Source organism: Callorhinus ursinus, unplaced genomic scaffold, assembly GCF_003265705.2.
Source record: "Callorhinus ursinus isolate GAN/ISIS: 27379988/994484 unplaced genomic scaffold, GSC_fseal_2.0 scaffold9, whole genome shotgun sequence".
Taxonomy (NCBI): domain Eukaryota; kingdom Metazoa; phylum Chordata; class Mammalia; order Carnivora; family Otariidae; genus Callorhinus; species Callorhinus ursinus.
In genome coordinates this window covers 30454329-30474921 of record NW_027397071.1, presented here as the reverse complement: position 1 = coordinate 30474921, position 20593 = coordinate 30454329, and the positions used below count along the sequence as shown (strand labels likewise).

Here is a 20593-nt window from a genome sequence, read left to right as displayed (position 1 = left end):
TTTCTTAGTAACTACCCCCACTTTTCATTTGTATATCTACACTGCCCCGTGTAGCCCACATAATCGGGGAAAGTTAACCCTACCCAACTCTGGGCCAAAGGTTCCTTTCTTGGTTCACAGAACCGTGGTGTCTCAGTAATATTTTCATGGTGCCTTGAGGCCAACCAAACCAAACCAAAACCAAAATAAACAAACAAAATACAAATCTCCTCCTCCCCCCCGCCAAAAAACCCCTAACACTTTTGTTTATTAAGTATATAGATCCAAGCAACCTAACAGTAAAATTGTGTGTTATCTGACAGGTATATCTGTGCTATTTTTGAAATGTTAAAATAGGCCATGGTGCTCCTGAGAGTTTGCTGCGGTGCCCCAGCATGTCTCCATGCAATCAGGAAAGGGTAGCTCCAGTGTAAGTCAGCCCTTGCTTATAGTCAGTGTTTCAAAGATGGGCAGATGACCAATTCAGAATAGTAAGAATAGACAAGATCCAAAAGAAGTTTCCTTACTTGACTGAGAAGATGAATGTCCCCCTCCCTGAATATAGGTGTGCAAGCATGTAGTCAGAAGTGCTGGCAGTCACTGTGCTGCCCTGGATAGGGGCCTGCTTTATGATGAAGTACATGTGTGTTAGGTGGAGAAGAGACACAAGAGATTCTGGTTCTTGGATGGCATCATCGAGCAGATCAATCAAACCCACTGTAAAGTCTGCATTACTTTAGAACTACATGGACCAATAAATTTCCCTTGTTTTGGCAGCTTGAATTGAGTTTTCTCTTAATGTCTAGGGCAGACAAACAGCCTTTATCTCAATTTGGCTAAAACAGACTAAATTTGGCTATAATAGAAACGACCTGCCCCCCAAATGACTTTAAAAAAAGTTTATTTCTCTCTCTTTGAGGTCATAGTGTAGCATAGTCACCTGAGAGTCATCACGAGTTCAGGGTCCTTCTAGCTTTTTGCTCTTCCAGACCTAGGGTAGAGCATACCCCTGTCCTCATGGTATAAAATGGTATAAAATAGCTCTGGTGCTCCAACCATCACATCCTTTTTTTTTTTCAAGCAGCAAATTCAGGAAGGGGAAAAAGATACAACTCCTTCCTTTCAGTCCAGGTCCTGGATTTCATACCCAGCACTTCTACTTTTCTCTCATTGGCAATACTTAGTCTCACTGTTATACCTAACACAAAGGAAGCTGAGAAATGTGGACTTTTTCCAAGTGGCAATGTGCTCATTTAAAACTCAAGGTTCAATTAATAAAAAGAAAGGGTGGAATAAGAAGTTGGGAAAGGCAACTAGCTGACAGTCATCAACTGAATCAGAAAGTAATATATTTTTACATCACCATTATATATATTTTGATCCCTTCGGTGATTGACATACTGTTTGAATCCAATTAAGTCAAGGTATCCAAGTCATCCCAGAAGGACAGATTATTTAAAAGCTTCCAGGGAGGCACAGTTACACCACTGACCCCTTCTGCAGGGCTTTGCAGCAGTGCTTGGTGCATGGTAGATGCTCAATACATGTTTGTTGAATGTTGAGTGAATGAATCATTTTTAGCACTGCATTTCAGCATTTCAATAACTCTTAAATTTTCCTAACGCAATTTCCTATAAGACACAATCAGAGCTCAACCTTTACTGAACAGCAAAGAGGAGTTGCCCATTAACATTTGTGCCCTACCCTTCTGTGTAATCAACACTGGTCACCAAATCTCAGACTTTAACCAGCTTTGGTTGCACTCTCCAGAGGCCCTTCTCAGATTCTCCCTAACAAGCTCAAGGATGGCACCAGACAAACTTCTTACCTAAATAGATATCTGGGTTTCCCTCCTCCTTCCTCTATTCCTACTTGAAGAATTAATTAATTCATTAAGATTTTATTTATTTATTTGAGAGAGAGAATGTGTGCCTATCAATGGGTGGGGGAGAAGCAGACTGCCTGCTGTGATGTGGGGCTTGATCCCAGAACCCTGAGATCATGACCTGAGCTGAAGGCAGATGCTTAACTGACTGAGCCACCCAGGTGCCCTGTCCTACTTGATGAATTTAGTATCATATTTATTTTCAAGCCACAGGACTTCAGAGCTCAGAAGAAATGTAGACTTTTCTATTCATGTCTGATGGTCTATGTGCCTAATGAGAACTAGAGCAATAGCTCACTTCAAATACATTGTTTTTAACATGCAAGTGTTATCAACAGAGAGAGATAGAACACATGATATGTATCATTTACTCTGTAAGCATTTCCCCCTAAACAGACACAGGATTTTAGAGAAGAGTGAGCTCTTCCTAAGCAGTTGTATTTCAATAATCTAGTGGAGTTCTGCATTGTTTTCTTTCAATGAGAGCTACTTCTCTGAAGTGCCAGTTATTTTACTCAGTATGATATTATTCTGAATGAGAGTTGGTAGCATTTTCTGTTCAAGGACATAGCAATTTACTTTTAGAATGAATTTCTTCCCCCTGCTTTCATATGCCAATGTAGAAACTGATATCTGGTGAATTCCAGATAGAGCCAACGTTTCTCACAGTGTGATCTATGGATTACCTACATCCAAATCATGCAGTGGTTTCTGGGCTCCATCCCAGGTTTGTCGAATCAGAATTTCTCCTGGTCAATCTGACGAATGTGATGTGCATTTCAAATGTGCACTTTATGTGATTCTTGAGTACACTAAAACTTGAAAACCACTAACTTAGACTTCTCAAATTAAATTAACATGATTTTTATATCTAAAAGGTATTGTTACTGCTACTGATATTACAACTATTAGTAGTTGCATATTGAGCAATATTGAGCTCTTATCACTTGCCAGAGTGTGGATGGAAAAACAAATGAGGCAAACAATGAATCATGGAACACTACATCAAAAACTAATGATGTAACGTGTGGTGATTAACATAACATAATAAAATAAAATAAAAAAAAAGACAAGCAAATGAGTGATGAGAAAATGTGCACAAAATGCAATAGATTCAACACCTTTCATTTAGCTTCCAATTGGCTTTTTTTTTTGGTTGAAACTATATGATGAGTCACCTCTGGATATGTGGTCACAGCTTTGAACTTAATCCCACTTCAGAAAGAGATTAAAAGGGAATGGCTGTTGTAACATATCTGCAAAGCTTCCTTTTTTTCTAATTTGTAGACAGGTAGTGTTTGAGTAACAGTGGGCCCCAACCACAGCATCCAGTGACCATCTATGAAAAGTAGACTTAGAAGTATTCTTAAAGACTGCTGGACTAATATGACATTTTGAAAGATAAAAATAAGGAAAGATACTGATTATTTTTTTTAAAGATTTATTTGTTTGAGAGAGAGAGAGAGTGAGTGAGTGGGGGAAGGAGCAGACAGAGAGAATATCCAAGCAGACTCCCGCTGAGCACGGAGCCCGACGTAGGGCTCGATCTCACAAGCCAGGAGATCAGGACCTGAGCCAAATCCAAATGTCAGATGCTTAACCAATCGAGCCACCCAGACGCCCCAGTCAGTGATTATTAATAGCAGGGTAATAATACTAGTGGAATGGTTTTGCAGGAAGGTGGTGGCAAATTGAATTTCTTTTGTATGTCATTATTTCTAAGGATGGTCCAAATTCTGGTATTATATGAGGTAGTATGGATGGTTTCCCTAGAGGCTGGAGAATAATTCATGGTTGAAATGTCACTTCTAATTTAGTGTCTATGTTTTACCAAATGCTTTATTAACCTTCAGCCAAGCAATAGGATACTCATCAACACCTAAGGCATTTAATACATGTGATTTCCAGAGAAACAGTAACCCAAAACTCAACCATCCTCCCTCTAGCTCAACTGATACATTCCCTAATCCCTTCAACATCAAGGGTATGGGTGTTGGCATGGCTGAGAGTGCCACATAGGTCATGCTATGATGCACAATTTCAGCCCACGACACAATAATCATCCTGGGTTTTTTTGCGGGGGGGCAGTTTTTGCCAACTCAATTCAGCCAAAGAAAAATAGGACACTGCTGGAGATGGAGGGCATGTAAATGTTTAAGTGATTTTTTTGGTATGCCTTCAGGGTGAGTAAAGATAAAAAATAAACGGAAAAGAGTAAAAGACAGAGACTCCAAATTTGGATGAGCCACTGACTGCTGCCAATGGAAACTGAAATGAGAGCCAATCCTGTTAGTGTCTTACAAGCTTAGACATGGGATGTCTACCCAAGCCACTGTCAGTTGAATATGTCTGAGCATAGTTCAGTTCCCAAAACGTGAAGCTAGGTCAGTGAAATCCCACAACATACTTTTGCCCACTGATTTTCTATGGTTTGTTCCTATGTAGATGGGGAGGACTGAGTTCATGGTGACAGGGAGAGTTGGAACTCTTTTCCAAAAATTCCACCAAAGTCACCCCATCTGGTAGTCATTTCTGAAATCATTTTGTTCCTCATTGTCCCCTAGGACCTAGTACAAGGCCTGGTACAACACAGGAGTTCTATAAATATCTGTCAAAGCGCTGATCTGCTCCTTTTTTTTCCTGTGCCCCTTATATCCCTCAGTCATAGTGTTCTGTTACTTCTCTAAATGGAACTCAGCTTCTGCACGGCCCTGTCTATTTTCACAGCTACTTCTCTAGTCCAGACTCTCCTCTTCTTTATTTCTGGACTATGTGATGGCACCTAATTTTATTACTCCTAATCTTTACGCCTGTTAAATTATAAGCAGGGGCGCCTGGGTGGCTCAGTCGTTAAGCGTCTGCCTTCGGCTCAGGTCATGGTCCCTGGTCCTGGGATTGAGCCCCGCATCGGGCTCCCCGCTCAGTGGGAAGCCTGCTTCTCCCTCCCCCTCCCCCACTGCTTGTGTTCCCTCTCTCACTGTGTCTCTCTCTGTCAACTAAATAAATAAAATCTTTGAAAAAAAATCATTACAGGCATATTGCCAGGTAGATTTTTTTTTTCTAAAATACCACCTTCAGCTTTTACACCTCTGCTAAAAAATTTTGAGCGCCTCCCCACAGCCTGCAGACAAGAAAACCCTCATTTCTTGGCTTTTGGGTCAGGCCCAACTTATATCTAGAAACTGAACTTTTTTTTTTCCTGCTCCTAGCCCTTGCTCCAGCCATTGTCTGTTGATTATAAAATAGATATTCCCCCAGCTATCCTGTTTGCAATCATCACTCCTCCTCTATGACAGGCTTGCTGTTCATTCTGGTCCACTTGGACTTTGACTCCCACCTCCTGTGATCACACCTTCCTTAGAACTCCTATCCCTTCCAGGAGAACCCCACACCTCCTAGTCATTTATCTTGTGTTATAATGTGACAGTATTTATCTTTTAATGGCCTGTCCTGTTTCTTCAATTAAAGCCAGAGGGGCCTTGAGGGGGAGACTGTTTCTCACTCATCTCAGTGTCCTCTGTGTTTGGGACAGAATCTTTGTTGCTGCTCAATAAGAGTATTGCTGGATGGTGCTCAGGAAGCTCAAGCTTCAAGCTCGTCTGTGACTCTTTTCAATTGCCCGCTGCTTTATTTTTTTCTACTGCCTTTTAAAGTCTTTCTGCAAAAGGAACAGTAATGAAAGGTTTTAGAAGCTTCGCCCCCCCTTTTTTTAGAGGAGAGAGAGAGAGAGAGAGAGAGAGAGAGAGAGCAAGCATGTGGGGAGGGGGAGGAGCAGAGGGAGAGGGAGAGGGAGAGAGAATCTTAAGCTGGGCAAGGAGCCAGAGGCAGGTCTCAATCTCAAGACCCGGAGATCATGACCTGAGCTGAAATCAAGAGTCAGATGCTTAACTGACTGAGCCACACAGATGCCCCGAAGCATCACCTTTTTTTCCTATTAGATTTTTATGTATAAATTAGAAAATGATATTGTTTGTTAGATATCCAATTTGATAGTTATGTTCAACTGGTGCCTCCTCAATGAAAAATGGAATTAGGTTGGAGTCTTCTGTGGTTTTCTATCCTCAAACAGGCATGAAGATATTCAGCTAAGCACAAGTCTCCCATCACCTACAGCCACTGAAAGAACAATGTCACAGTGGTGAAGAGTCTATAGTCAGCCCACTTTGGAACTATCCCTATGGCTGGTGCTCTAAAATTAAGTGGTTGCTAATTTTTGCCAGGTGTTTGCACATCCACATGTTCAAGACACAGTCCTTCACCTTAACTGCCCATCCTGAAGCTTCTGATGGGAAGGAATGAAGCTCTCATTCCCTAGGGAGGCTGATTCAACTTTGTTCAGGATGAGACTGAGTACAGGAGACAGGGGTCACACAGGGAGAAACGGTGCCAGAACCAGAAGGACAACCCACGAACTGGGATTTTAAGTTACCTGCTTAGCCCTTGTTGCCATTTTGGCTCTTTAGACAACTATGCTTCTTTACTAATCAACATGATTATTTTTAAAGGTAAGTTCTTCTTTAATATCAGTAATGGTGTGAAGTTTAACCTTTTTGTCTCTTTGGCACAAATCTTCACACCTGGAGATCAGGTCCTGTTAAGATTTTTCTGTGTGTGTGTGTGTGTGTGTGTGTGTGTGTGTGTGTATGTGTTGGGGGAGGGGGTATGGAAACATGAGTCAAAGGCAAATATCCTGTCCTCAGAAAATGATAACAGCAATTTTTTGGTGATTTGGAATATTTTAATAAGGAATTTTAGCATGCCAAATGGAGTAGATGATGGCATTCAAGTTATTATCCAGTTAGGTATTATATTTTAAGTTATATAACGTTGAAATCTAGGCAGCAAAAAGGTAAGGAGTTTCTAGCTTTTGATAGCTTTAATCATGACACTTTCTCTACTTTTATTGCAACTTGGAATACATACTTTTGTACCTATGATGCATAGTGGTTGGCTTCTTCAGGTGTGTATTATTCAGGATTCTAAGTAGGTGCTTTTGGAAGTTGCAGAAATCCTTGAAGGCAGTGGCTCTCAATTAATCTGTGTTCCAGAATCACCTGTGGAGCTTTTAAAAAATGCAGATGTGATCCAGACCCAGAACATTAGGATTTTCTGAGGCAGGTCCAGGGCAGTGTGTCTTCAGAAAGTTCCTCAGGTGGTTTTAGGCCACATCTCTCATTAAAAACCACTAATTTAAGGTCACTTAGGCTTTTTCTCTTTTAAGTAAGAGTCTTGGACTCAAAGGCCACCCAACAGAGGCTTGAATTCCCCCTGTAACATCCCACAAAGTCTGCTGAATATTTATCAATGTCCCATCATATAATGGACAGAATAAGCAGCACTTTAAATGTAATTTCTTCCTCTTTTTTCTCTCTGAAATTTTTCTTGAAAGCTCAAGAGAATAAAAGCCTTATTATTATTCCCTTTCTCCTACTTGGCCAATTTTGCCTTCTTCCTGCCTTGGAACTGGTGCTGAAATTCAGCATGGCTGTTTTGGTCTCACAGCTTCAGATTATTTATGGCCCTACCATGCCAAGTATTTTATTTTGGCCACCCCAGCCTTGTTGGCATACAGCTCTGGGAATATCGTCAGATAAGACAACTGTAGCCAGGAAAAGAAGCATCAACAGTTGTTACAAACTCAGAGGCTATTTGGTTTTCTGTTAATTTCTTAATTCAGGCATGGTAGATTTTTATTTTTAATTATTGTTTTGTGGATTTGGTGAATACAACTGGAATAGACAACCAAATAATAAGACTAAATTAAACCCACAATGGGATCGTCAGCATGCGTTTCACAGTAAAGACCCAAAGTGGGAAATCTTGTGTCTACACACTGTAATTCCCTGTGACAACAACAACTTGAAATGCAGAGTCTTTATTTTTCCATTTCAACCACCCCGTTGATACTAGTTAGCTCTCATTCTGTCTTTTGGTTTTTGCTATTTGTTGTTCTAGTTGTCATCAAAGGAAATTCCAGGCAATAAAAAAACATACAAAATCCAAACACATTAAGGGTTTTTCCATCTTCTTTCTTTATATGACCATCTATAAAATAACATGGACATTTTTGGACATAAAATCAATGCTGAAGCTGAGTCAAAAATGAGAGGAAATAGTGTCTGAGTGACCTCTATTATATAGTTAGTCATTCAAAAGAAAAAACATGCTTTGTGCTATGGAATTTAAATTAGCTGCAAAGCAGCCCATGTGCTCATTCAAGGAATCTTACAAATGCAGCTAGTTATTTCAGGAAGTAGATAAGAAACCCAAAGACATTTCCATCAAGATACATTATGAGCATCATAATTTAAAATTACAAGTCTCCTGGAATTCCACTTACTAGATTTCAGCTCCATTTACGTGACAAAGACAAAAAAAAGGAGTGGTGATCTCATAATTCTTTTCTTACCACATCCTTTCAGTACTTCTATCGAAAGCATTTTAAAATAATAATTCTTCGTGATACAAAAGAATAGAATTATTAATCTAAGAAAAGGCCAATAAACAAAATTGCAGATGCCAAAAGAGGAAAAGAACTGGTTTCTGCAAGGGGTTAGGAAGGTGAGGGTGCTCTCCTTGCTGCCTGGCCGGCAGATGGCACAGCCCCCCAGCTTGTCAGCACTGCGGCCCCTCCAGCTTGGAGCTGCCTCCTCTGATTAGTTTGGGGAAAGTTTTAGCTAAATGTCACTCCTCCATCTCTTCCCACCTTCTCTGCCTCTCTCTCTTTGTCCACCTTCCTTCCTTTCTTTTTTTCCCCCCTAACTGACTGGAGGACTGAATGCTACCAAGGAGATTGAGTTAAAAATCAATACAGTGAGTCCCTCCACAGGGCAGGAATTACAGTCTGTCTTCTTATGACAGAGAGCATGTAATTAATCCACGTTCCTGGAAAGGAAGTCGATTTTGGAATGGATCTAGGAAAAAATGGATAGGATGTGGTGCAAATCTACTACTCTTTGCCGTGCCTTTGCCTTCCCAACTTTACTGAGATATAACTGACAATTAAAACTTGTATATATTTAAGGTACAAGGGCTAGCGGGGAGGGAAAATGGGGAGATGTTGCTCAAGGGGTACAAAGTTTGTCTTTTTTTTTCTTAGTTAATAAAATAAAAAACAGCCTAGTCTGTAGTAAAGGCAGGAATCATGTAGAAGGTAAAGCAGGGGTTTTAGAGTTAGACCCTGTTACTGGAAAATTATTTATGTAAGTTAATCTTGGCCCACTTCCAATAATACATTATATACATATTTTTGTACACTTTAAGAATTAAACATACAAAGCAGCCCCCTGGACCATGACTCCCTCACTCCTTAAAGTACCACTATTCTGACTGCTGATAGCATAGTTTTGTCTCCTGTTTAAATGAATGAAATAATAGAATATGTATTTCTATTTTTTTTACCTTTAAAATTTTTTTAAAAAAGATTTTATTTATTTATTTGAGAGAGAGAGAAATCGAGAGACAGAGCAGGAGTGGAGGGGGCGGGGCAGAGGGAGAGGGAGAAGCAGACTCCCCACTGAGCAGGGAGCCCGATGAGATGAGGGGGTGGGGATGGATCCCAGGACCCTGGGATCATGACCTGAGCTGAAGGCAGATGCTTAACTGACTAAGCCACCCAGGCACCCAAGAATATGTATTTCTTCGTGATTGACTTCTTTTGCTCAAATTATGTTTGTGACCAGCAGTTGCAGATGTGCAGCAACTGGAGTTCTTATCATCTTTGAGAAGGCAAACAATCCTTTTGCAAGAGTACTAGTAGGTCTATTGCCTGTGTAAGAATTAATTAATCTTACACTATTTTCTTTAATAGCTAGAAGGGCAGGATGAAGGTATGCTTAGAGTCATGCGCAGAATGATGGAAAGTGTGGGGGGAAAACTATAGAATGGACAGATTGCTCTGAAGATGGATTTTGCTTCAATAATTGTATTTCTAGGATAAGACTTGATGTTAAATGTCTTTAGGTATTTGTTCAAATCAACCTAACCTCCAGTACCTTGGCCATTATCAACAGTAAAATGCAGTAATAATATGTCCTCTTTTCTTCCTTCCCTTCATTAAATATACTCTGTATTAAATGTGTGTTAAATGTGCCCTGTATTAAATGTGTTCTGGGCTTTTCAGCAGAGAGTTGCTAAAGTCTTCCTAGATTGATGATTTCATTTAAATATACAATGCACACACTATTAAATCTACTACAACCTAGACAGGTATGATGACTATCTCCATAACATCCCACTTCATTAACCAAGAATCGATTGCAACCCATTACAAAGTGTTTCAAATGCAATAAGACTATCCAGAAACCCTTGGGCTCTCAGCTTTGCATGAATATATAAGAAGTAGCTTTCTGGCTCTGAAGGAGGCAAATATTCAGCAAGTAGTGACAGATGTGGGAAGTATTCAAGCTCTCAGGGTGTGGCACAGGAAGGCACAATTCACCTCCATTTAAATGCTATGCCCTTCAAAAAGATGCCCAAGTGGCCACAGGCTTCTCTACAGAAACATCAAGATTTGCTAGGGAAAAACAGGCATCTGGGACAAACTCACATCTTTCCTCACAGGTCAGATCCTGGACACCATAGCAAAAAATGGGAAGAGGTGGTGGATAGTCAGAGAAAGGGGAGGAAAAAGAGGAAGCTCAGATGAAACAAATGTATAGCAAAATAATTGGGAAAATCTTTCCAATTGAAAAAGAATGAGAATGGAGTGGGGTGGGCAATTGGGGAGAGGAAAATTAAGGACCAGGATGTCTGATTCCAGAAGATCGTATTCAAAACGTTGTGTTTCATCAGATCTCAGTATTTTCATCTATAAAATGGAAAAAATAAAACCAATATATGCTCACTATGTGCAAGTGATCTGTCTCTATCCATCTGTCTTCCTGCCTACCTATATGTTTTATTATCTCCAAATTAGTAGTAGGACTTACCACACTACCAATTTTTATTGACTTTTCTAATACAAGAGCCAAAACTGTTCTCAAATACATAAACAGTTCAGCTCACTAAATGTGAATTTCAGCAAACCACCTAGTTCTGACCTGAGAACATGCTGCATGGAGATCTCATTATTCTTCCATTCAGTTTATTCCTCGGCTTTCACTACAAAGTAAGAGAACTTTTTGATGCTAGAAACATGGTAGGTGGGCATTTGCCAACTCTACGGGCCCATAGTTTAGGAAGCACATTTGCTGATGGAAAATATGACCTCCAAAGAGTGAATACTGTTCCAGTAAGTGAAGATTATTTATAGCTTCTGACACAGAAGGTTTCAAGTATAGAGTGAACATCATTAATTACCCTAACTCAAATAAACTCTACAGGAAGGAGGACTATAAAGTCCACACCGGATGCCCTTAAACGATGTGATCTTAGAGGACTAGACTTGATGATGAGATGGGAAAGATGAATGGAGAAATGTTAGTGAGTCCAAGGCGTACAACGGGACTTGGGGTTTTGCTTTTATTCCCTAGGTTATCAGTGGTCCTCTTCTGATTGCAGCACCTTCCCCCTTATTTCTTTCTTTCTTTTTTTCTAAAGGAATGGTGGTCCAACATTTCTAAAGCAATACAGACCTCTGTTCAGAAGCCCAGACTCCTGCTTCATGGAGACAAACTCATCTTCTTCCTCACTTTTAAGTTGACACCTCTTCGGACTTCACCTGCTCCATCCCTCCATCCAGCCATATCTCCAGGAGCCCATAGGAAAATTCTTTATTGGTTGGGCTAGTTTGCTCAAATCTCATGTATTATCTGGTTCAGTCTTTGTCTATACTGTGTTCCCACCTGGAACCCGGTCTCACGGAATCCCGCCTTGCCAAACCCTTTAAGACCCATGTCTAGCGCCATTTTTGTCCATGAGGTTCTCTCTGAATATCTAGCCCTCAAAGAGCTCCACTCTATCCTGTGAATAGCAGTCAGGGCTACTTCACATAATGTTTTGTTAGTTAACCATATTGTATTATCTCTTAGTTTGTTACATGTTCGTTTCTCCAGACTATTTAAGTTAGGGACCTATCTGAATTAGGGACCAAGCTCTTTGAGTTAGGGATCTAGTCTACTCAGAATGGCAGATGGAGGTACTTTTTGTAATTTGTCTACCCAGAGGATGTTCCATCTGCTAATTAACACAAGAGCAAAGCATAGGCCAGCTTCAGCCCTTTCCTTCCCTTAAACTCAATTTCAGACATGTACTGACCAACCCAGCTAACACGGATAGACACCACAGTTAGTCCCCAAGGAGAAAAATAATCCTTCTAGATCCTGTGAGTGATACCATCCATCAAATGTTTTCTTTCAAGACACCACCTTTCCTATATGTGGAAAGTGACACAGCCTTCCAGATGAAGCAGAACAAAAGACATTCTCTAAAGGAAACATAGAAAAAAACCACCAATTTCAAATTCTGAGGCAGCCTGTTCAGCAACAATTGTTAAAGGTCCTAGAAATACAATCAAAGATACAGTAGGAGGAAAGGAAGATGGAAAGGCCAGGAGCGCTGGGTGAAGAAGTTGCAGGCGGGGTGGGGGAACTCAGCAATTGGCAGGCAATGATTTCTTCTGAGACAAAATGCACCAAGTCGAGCACTGAGGTAGATGAGTAAAGACCTAAAAGGGCAAAAAAATTAATTGCGCACCCCGGAGCACACAGATTTCCTCTTTTTGCCTGAGAGGAGCTTCTGTCTTTGGTCACAATGGTGTTGATCTGAGAAGGCTCGAGTACCAGCCTGTTCTCATCCTGCCACTCCTGCTTGCTGCCCACCCAGTAGACAGAATTAGAAAAACCACATGGCAGGCATTGCCTGCTGCATTTCGAAGGAGCATAGTTTTGTATCTACCTTTAGGGCCTTCTGCGCAGATTCGCTGGATCCAATTGCGATTAGATTAGGCCCAGCCATGCTGCAGAAACTCTTCAAATGCAAAGCATCAACCACCGGGACTGTGGAGACCGCATAGTCCTATGTGTATAATAGAAACAAGCAGTTTGGCATTGCAGAATAATTCTAAAACTGATTTAAACCTGCCTGAAACATGGCTATTTCTAGGGAGGCTCCCAGGGGTCCTGAATATCTGGAAGAAAAACTGGGACCTGTAGATTTTGGTATTGCCAGTTAAATAAAGACTGCTTTTTTTTTTTTTTTTTTTTTTTTTTTTTTTTTAAGAGAGAGTGAGCACTGCATAGGGTGGAGAGGGAGGGGTAGAGGGAGAGAATCTTAAGTAGGCTCCCTGCCCAGCTCCATCTCAGGACCTTGAGATCATGACCTGAGCCAAAATCAAGAGTTGGACACTTAACTGACTGAGCTACCCAGGCACCCCAATAAAGACTACTTTTAAGAAGAAAGTGTAGAGAGCCTCCTTCCAGATGTGTGATTGTGTCAACGGCTAGCTTTGCTGGTTGATCCATGGAGTAGGCTACTCTGGAAGGCCATGTCTGAATATCCTGTGCAAAATAGAGCCTCATGTCCTCAACGGGAAAAGAGCTTCCTAAGCAGTCTGGTGAGTCAATTGATTAATAATCAGTGGAGTAAAGGGACCTTGAGAGGATGTATGTGCAATACCTAGCCCAGTTTCCAGCACATAGTAGGTACTAAGTACAAGTGATCCTTGATTCCATTGTGAAAAATCCATGTTTCATGTTTGAGTCAGTTGGGTCTCCAGATTTTTTTGGAAGTCATTTATTTTGCAGGAAATCTGCCAGGTGGCTATATGATTATACACTGGGAGAAAACAGAAGATGTCTATAACCTTGTCTTTTGCGGCTATGGTCGCCCAATGCAGCCTATTTATTGAGAAATTTAAATATGATAGCTCTTAAAACTTCTAGCAAATGTACAAATATTAGGAATTATTTTGCACAGCTGGTGACATATAGGTACCATTATTCATGACATGCTGATTTAATGTGTTTATGAATATTTATTAATTACTCTATGCCAGACATCAATGATCTAACTTTACGTACCTTAAAAGTATCGGCCAAGATTTCAGCACCTCGTTGATTTGTCCTTTTGGAAAGGCCCACAAAAAATTCTCTGCCTATAATAAATGTCATGGAACACAGTGAGTACATGGTACTAGTGACGGCACACTGTTTCTTTATATTATATAATGAACTTAAAGCACCACACAGTTCTTTCTTACCACACAAGGCAGCTCTGCTTGTACTCTGACCTCTGCTCTCTTTACACAGATCTCATTTCAAACTATTGTCCTTAGAAATAAACTTGTTCAAATGCACAGAGGCAGAAAGTAGAATAGTGGTGACCAGGGTCTGAGAGGAGGAGGAACTGGGAAGTCAGTGTAGTGGGTATGAAGTTTCAGCATGTGAAGGGGAAAACATGCTGGACATGGATGGTGGTGATGGTTGCACACTGAAATATACACTTAAAAATAGTTAAATGGTAAGTTTTATGTTATACAGATTTTAGCACAATAAAAGAAAAAATGTTCCACTTAGGAAATAACGGATTTAAACACCTTCTTGTGTAATAAAAAATTAAGTAATAGCAATGACAGGTTAGTAATTCTTCCTTTTTTTCCCCTAAAAGAATAATACTAGACATTCATGATAAAGTCAGATTCCTTTTCTTATAACAATGATGTGAGGGCTGAAGAAACTATCTGCATAAAGGGAGTTAAGGGCTGATTGGTCTTCAGGCCTGACCTCTCAAGAGATATCCTTAAAACTCTTACTTGTTGTGTCAAGTCGAAACATCAGAGATGCCTATTTGCAAAGTACTAAAGTTTAGGAGGATGGAAATTTCTAGTCATTTGGCTTTTCTGAAATTCCATAAATTTTCTTCTCGGAAGGCAAAACACCAAATAAAAATGGTCCCCCAGTGAGAGGCAAACAATTATAATAGATAGTATTAAGCAATATATAACTGTGAAGATTCTTAACTTCCCTTAATTCTTTGAAGAAGAATTCTACATGAAATGTGAAAAAAATATTCAAAGAGAAATCAGTATATATTTTGATCCAGAACATTAGGGTAAAGTATAAGAAGAAAAACCAGGTAGAAAGAATTGCTTGATAGACTTTACAAATGTTACAAACTTAATCCTCATAATGTCCTTAAAAAAGGGGTAAATGACCTAGGTCAAATGATGTTCTGGTAAGTTCCAGTGGCTTATGCTCTTGGCAGGCAGAGGACTCTGGTGGCACACTGACAGGTTTTTTTGTTTTTGTTTTTATTTTTGTTTGGTAATGGTATGTCTCTGTTGTCACTTGAGAAAACTCACTACATACAAATCAAAACTTAACTAAGAGGAAAGATCTTTTATTTGGCAAAATTATTACTTTACTAAAAAAGCTGAAATTTAAAAAAATTTTCCTTAATTCTTCTAAGATAAAAATAGATTTATAAATTAGATTTATACATAATTTCTAGGAAAAAATATTTAATGGATTAAGCAATTTAAACAAATTTATAATGGGGTATGCACACTATTTCTATTTTAAAAGACTAAGGTAGCAAAGCACAAAGAAAAGCAAACTGCTTATCTCTTTAAAAAGTCAGTTGGACTTTTGTTTCTGGCAATATGGGGGACTAGATCCCCTAAATGGTCTTTATTTTTTTTTTTTTAAGATTTTACTTATTTATTTGACGGAGAGAGAGAGAGCACAAGCAGGGGGAGAGGGAAAGGGAGAAGCAGGCTCCCTGCTGAGGGAGCCCAATGTGGGACTCAGTCCCAAGGTCCTGGTATCATGACCTGAGCTGAAGGCAGACGTTAACCAACTGAGCCACCCAGGCACCCTGAAATTCCTAAATGGTCTTTCTGATGAAAATAACTGAACTTCTGGAACTGAAATATTAAAAAACATGTTTGTTGTTGTTATGTCTCTTATGTCATCTTTTTCTGTTATCAATCCACCCTTTCATCTCATTCATTTATAGGAGAAGCCAGGTCATTTATCCTGCTGATGATCCTACGTTCTGGATTTGACTGGTTGTCTCTCTGTGTATTATCTAACATGAAATTGTTCCTTCACCCTCTGTATTTTCAGTAAACTGATAGTTTCATGTAGATATTTAACTAGATTCTTGTTAAAAAATTTTTTTTGATAGAACTACTTCAGAGGTGGGGCTATACTACCATATCACATTATTAGGCACATGACTGAGAGCCACATTGTCAGTGATACTAGAATAATCTGTGTCTTCAAGTGGTATCAGCCTGATCCCTCTGTTATAAAGTTCCCCATCAAGCTTTCACATAAATGTTTTAACAGCCTTGGACGATCATTACACAGATCCATTATTTTATTAGAAATCTAAATTTATTGGCTAGACTTCTTTAAAAAAAAAACTTTCTCAATCAAGCATTTGGTTTACTTGAAATAGAATTCATAAAGGAAAGATAGCTAAATGCCTGAATCTTTCCTTCACTTATTAACTATCAGAGTAGTAAGATGGTGTCCCCAGCAACTTACAATAATGACCAATATGTTTTTTAAATAATATTATTATCCACGAATGAATCAAAGAATAAATCATAATGGAAATCAGAAAACATTTAAAACTAATGATAACAAATATATATCAAAACACAAAGGATTCAGCTAAAGCAGTACTTGAAGGGAAAGTTATACAGCTTTAACTGCTTGCCTTAAGATGAGAAAAGGTTCAATATTAAATAGACAAAGTTCCAACTTGAAATGTAAGAAAAAAAGAACAGAATAAAAACAAAGAAATTTGAGGGAAAGAATTAGCTAGAAACAGGAAAAGGAAAGGAAATATAAAAAAGAGAGAGAATTCAACAAAGCCCAAAACTGGTTCTTTGAAAAGATGAATAAAATTGACAGATCTCTGGCACAAAAGAAAAAAGAGAAGGCACAAATAAACATTACGAAAGATAAAGGGACATAGCTATAATGCTATGAAGCTTAAAACAGATATTAAGAAGATATGAAGTAGTTTATACTCAACATTTCGAAAACTTAGATAAAATATTAGAAAACAGAACTCACAAAAACTGACTCAGAAAACACTCAATAGTCATGCAACCATTAAAGGAATTGAATCAGTTTAAAATCTCCCCACAGAGAAAGTACCTGGCCTGCAGAGCCTGTTTACAGGTAAGTTCTACCAAAGTTCAAGGAATGCACAATTCAAATAGTACTGATTCTAGAGAATAGAAACATAGGAAATATTCCCTAATATATGTTATGAGGTTACCATAATTCTTTTATCAAAGCCAGAGAAGGAAAGCAAGCAAGAAAAATTACTGGCCACAAAAACAAAAGTCTTAAGAAAAAAATTAACAAACTAAATCTAGCACTGTAGTAAAAAGAAAGTATATCAAAATGGAGTTGGACTTCATCCCAGGGATGCAAGACTGATCAAATATCAGAAAGATCAATTAGTGCAATTAACCACATCAATAGATTCAAGAAGAAAATCATATACATTTCACTGGAGCAGAAAGAGTTTATCACCTGAAACTCCATTTCTAGCTGTTTACTTTAGAGAAACTCTTATGCACATTCCCAGGAGACACAAGAATGTCCACAGCAGCACTGAAGATAATTGAAAAAAACTGGAAAACACTCAACTATCCAACAGCAGTAGAATGAATAAATGCATTGTGGTAATTCTTAACCATGGAATACCACACAGCGGTGAAGACAAAAAACTATAGCTACACTCACCAAGTTAGATCAAAAGCAGACAAATCACAGAATAGTTCATATAGTATGATCCTAATCACATAAAGTTATAAGACAAGCAAAACTAAACAACTTTTTTGTTATTTTTTTTTAGGAATTTATAGTTTAGGAATGCATAGATTGAGGTAAAACTCAAAGAAAGACAAGGCAGTGATTAACACAAAATGCAGGACAGTGGTTACCTCAGGCTGCGAGGAGAGAGAGGTTGGGAGTGGGGCTCCTATGGTCCTGGCAGTATTTCTATTTCTTAAAGCCAGGTGGCAGACACCAGGTGCTCATTTTATCCTTGGTCTTTAAACTGTACATAGACATTGATAACTTTTATTATTTGTTCCATAGTTCACAAAAATAAAAAAAATGAAAGTAGAGGTATGCTGATGCCTATTTGGATTGAAATAATTTCTGCCAGGAGCTGCTTGCCTGACTCACAAGATTCCCAGGGGAACTGGAGTTGGATAGCTGCTTTCCTTCTGCCCACTTCCCGATCAACTGCTAATGAAGCAGCTGAAAAGCACTACAAAAGCTGTGGAAAGTGCTACAGATTTTGTTTCTTCCGCAACTCTGCTGAATCAAAAAATTGAGTGGTGTTGGTGGCACAATACGGTGAATGTGGTTAGTGCCACTTGAACTATATACTTTGGGAAAATGGTTAAGATGGCAAATTTCATGTTATATATATTTTACCAGAATTTAAAAGAATTGAAAGAAAGAAATTGAGAAGTAGGAAATAGAAGGCAGGACCAGGCATCAGGCATGGATGAGGTGCCAAGCAGATATCCTAACACAATCTCAGTTTTGAATAAAATAACTTTCAAGATATTAATTTAAGGATGGAATAGTACCAAAATAAGCTTGCAGATAGTGTCAATGGCAAGCCTCAGTACTTAGGTACCTAATAAGGAGTTGGGGCAAGAACATCAGGATTGAAATGCTATGCAAAGATCTCTGACCAAAGGAAGAGGTTCCTATAGTTTCTATAGTAAAAGCTGTGCCATAACATGTGAAGATTTTAGGGAATCTGTTCAGCTCAACTGTTAAGATAGCTAAAGGGCTGTGAACACAGCTTGTTTTAAACCATACTTCGGGGCACCTGGGTGGCTCAGTCGTTAAGTGTCTGCCTCCGGCTTGGGCCATGATCCCAGGGTCCTGGGATCGAGCCCCGCATCAGGGAGTCTGCTTCTCCCTCTCCCACTCCCCCTGCTTATGTTCCCTCTCTCACTGTGTCTCTCTGTCAAATAAGTAAATAAAATCTTAAAAAAAAAATAAACCCTACTTCAAATATTATCAGTACCTGCTTACAAGAAGTTATTTATTATATAGCTGTGTTCGGTAAAAAAGAGTTTTATTGTAAGGAAGCATGATTTACACATCTAGCTTTTCACAAAAGCCTATTTTCTAAGAGAAACAGGCTGTTGTTCTGTGCTGCCCAAAAGAATGAAGTGCCATCATTGGGAGACACAGAGAATATTCTAAGGGGAACTTATTAGGCAGATTTGAAAGAATGCCTGAGTCTGCGTGGACACGGCCAGAGCTGAGAATGCAGTGTAGGCCTCCTTGACTCCTTGTTCTGTGTTCTTAGGGCTCAATGGGTGTGCACCCTGTAGCCCAGGTTGTGCAGTGCACAACCCCAGGGGGTACTATTCATGAGCTTGTGATAAGAATGGCGCTGCCTAGAGCACAGCAACACAGTGGCCCCACCCATAGATATGTGACACTGAGCCAGGAGCTACTCAAATGTCACAGGATAAACAACTTTCCTCCTCCAAGAACATTAATGATAGCAAGATGTAAGTAATACAGAGCATTATGTTTATATTAAAATGAAGATGGCTTATATTTTCTCTATATACAAGGGATTCAATCTAAAATTCACATCAGCTAAAATATTAGACTTCTAAGAAGTTTCATGTTTTCAGGGGACCGTGGGCTACATTCCCAAATCCCTGGTAACCAGCCCTGGCTGGTAGGGCTACATCTATGAAACAGGTATTTTTTCTCTGACATTCAGGGAAAATAAACTTCTCACTATAAATTAAAAATTGTTATCAATTTTCTTGCTTATCAGTATAACTAGAATGAATCTGGGGATCCAAATTTTGGCACATGACTTTTGCAAAACAATAATACGATCATAAAGAGCTGGAAAGGTTAAATGCTACAATTACTGTTTCTTTAGCAGCAATATTATGCCCACTATAAAAACTGATTCTAGTTAGATCCATAATATCAGCTTTTTGTATTTGGTTGAGTTCTGATATTATTCATCTGGCATTGAAGCCAAATCAATTTGCATTGAAAATTATTTAAACTCATCTTGCTGTCTGGGCAAGAAAATTATTTGTAAATGACACCTCTTGAATTAAGAGTCTTTCAAATACAAACCAGATACAATAACATACAATGCAAAACTATACAACCCACAAGCTCACATTGTAGAATATAGTAGATGCAACCTACAAAATGATAGGTACACGCTGATAACATTTTTGTAAAAAATACACAAATATGGCATGCATACAAAATTACTAAAAGGACATACACCCAAATGTTGAAATGATTATCTTGGAATGAAAGGTCATTTTCATTTTATTCTCTTTTGTGCTTTCCAGTATTTTCCAAATTCCCTACAGTTAGCATTTTTACTTTGGTAATTAAAAAACAACAACAACAACAACAACAAAAACCCTACAGTTAAGCGAATACAAGCCAGGTATTAGAAATAGTTTTGGATAGGAGAAAGTGAGGATGAAGATACCTGTGAATAAGACGTCTCCACCATCTAAAGTTGCGTTTTCATCTTTCATCTCTACTAGATTGAGCTGAAGTTTTTCTAATGCTTCTTTCATCATGTCAACCTGTTGAAAATAAAATTATTCAGATTGACACGCCACCATTTTCTAACAACAAAACTAATCATCTAAAACTTCTGAACACTGATTCATGCTCTTACGTACACTAGTGCATGCGCGCACACACACACACACACACACACCCTTGTGACTATATGAATATATGTTTGGACTTGCAATGACCATTTGTAAGAGAATAAATTATCTATTAG

At 38.9% G+C, this 20593-nt stretch overlaps 1 protein-coding gene across 3 annotated transcripts in view; it reads right to left on the bottom strand.

Moving 5' to 3' along the window:
- DDAH1 (dimethylarginine dimethylaminohydrolase 1) overlaps window positions 1–20593 on the bottom strand; it is a 133201-nt gene that overhangs the window by 18651 nt on the left and 93957 nt on the right. For all 3 annotated transcript variants that reach the window (XM_025872572.2, XM_073896390.1, XM_073896389.1), the window contains exons 2-4: window positions 20288–20387; window positions 13825–13898; window positions 12701–12820 (exon numbers count right to left, since the gene is read on the bottom strand). In XM_025872572.2, coding sequence (XP_025728357.1) covers window positions 12701–12820; window positions 13825–13898; window positions 20288–20387 — 294 coding nt within the window. The remainder of the gene's footprint in view (window positions 1–12700; window positions 12821–13824; window positions 13899–20287; window positions 20388–20593) is intronic.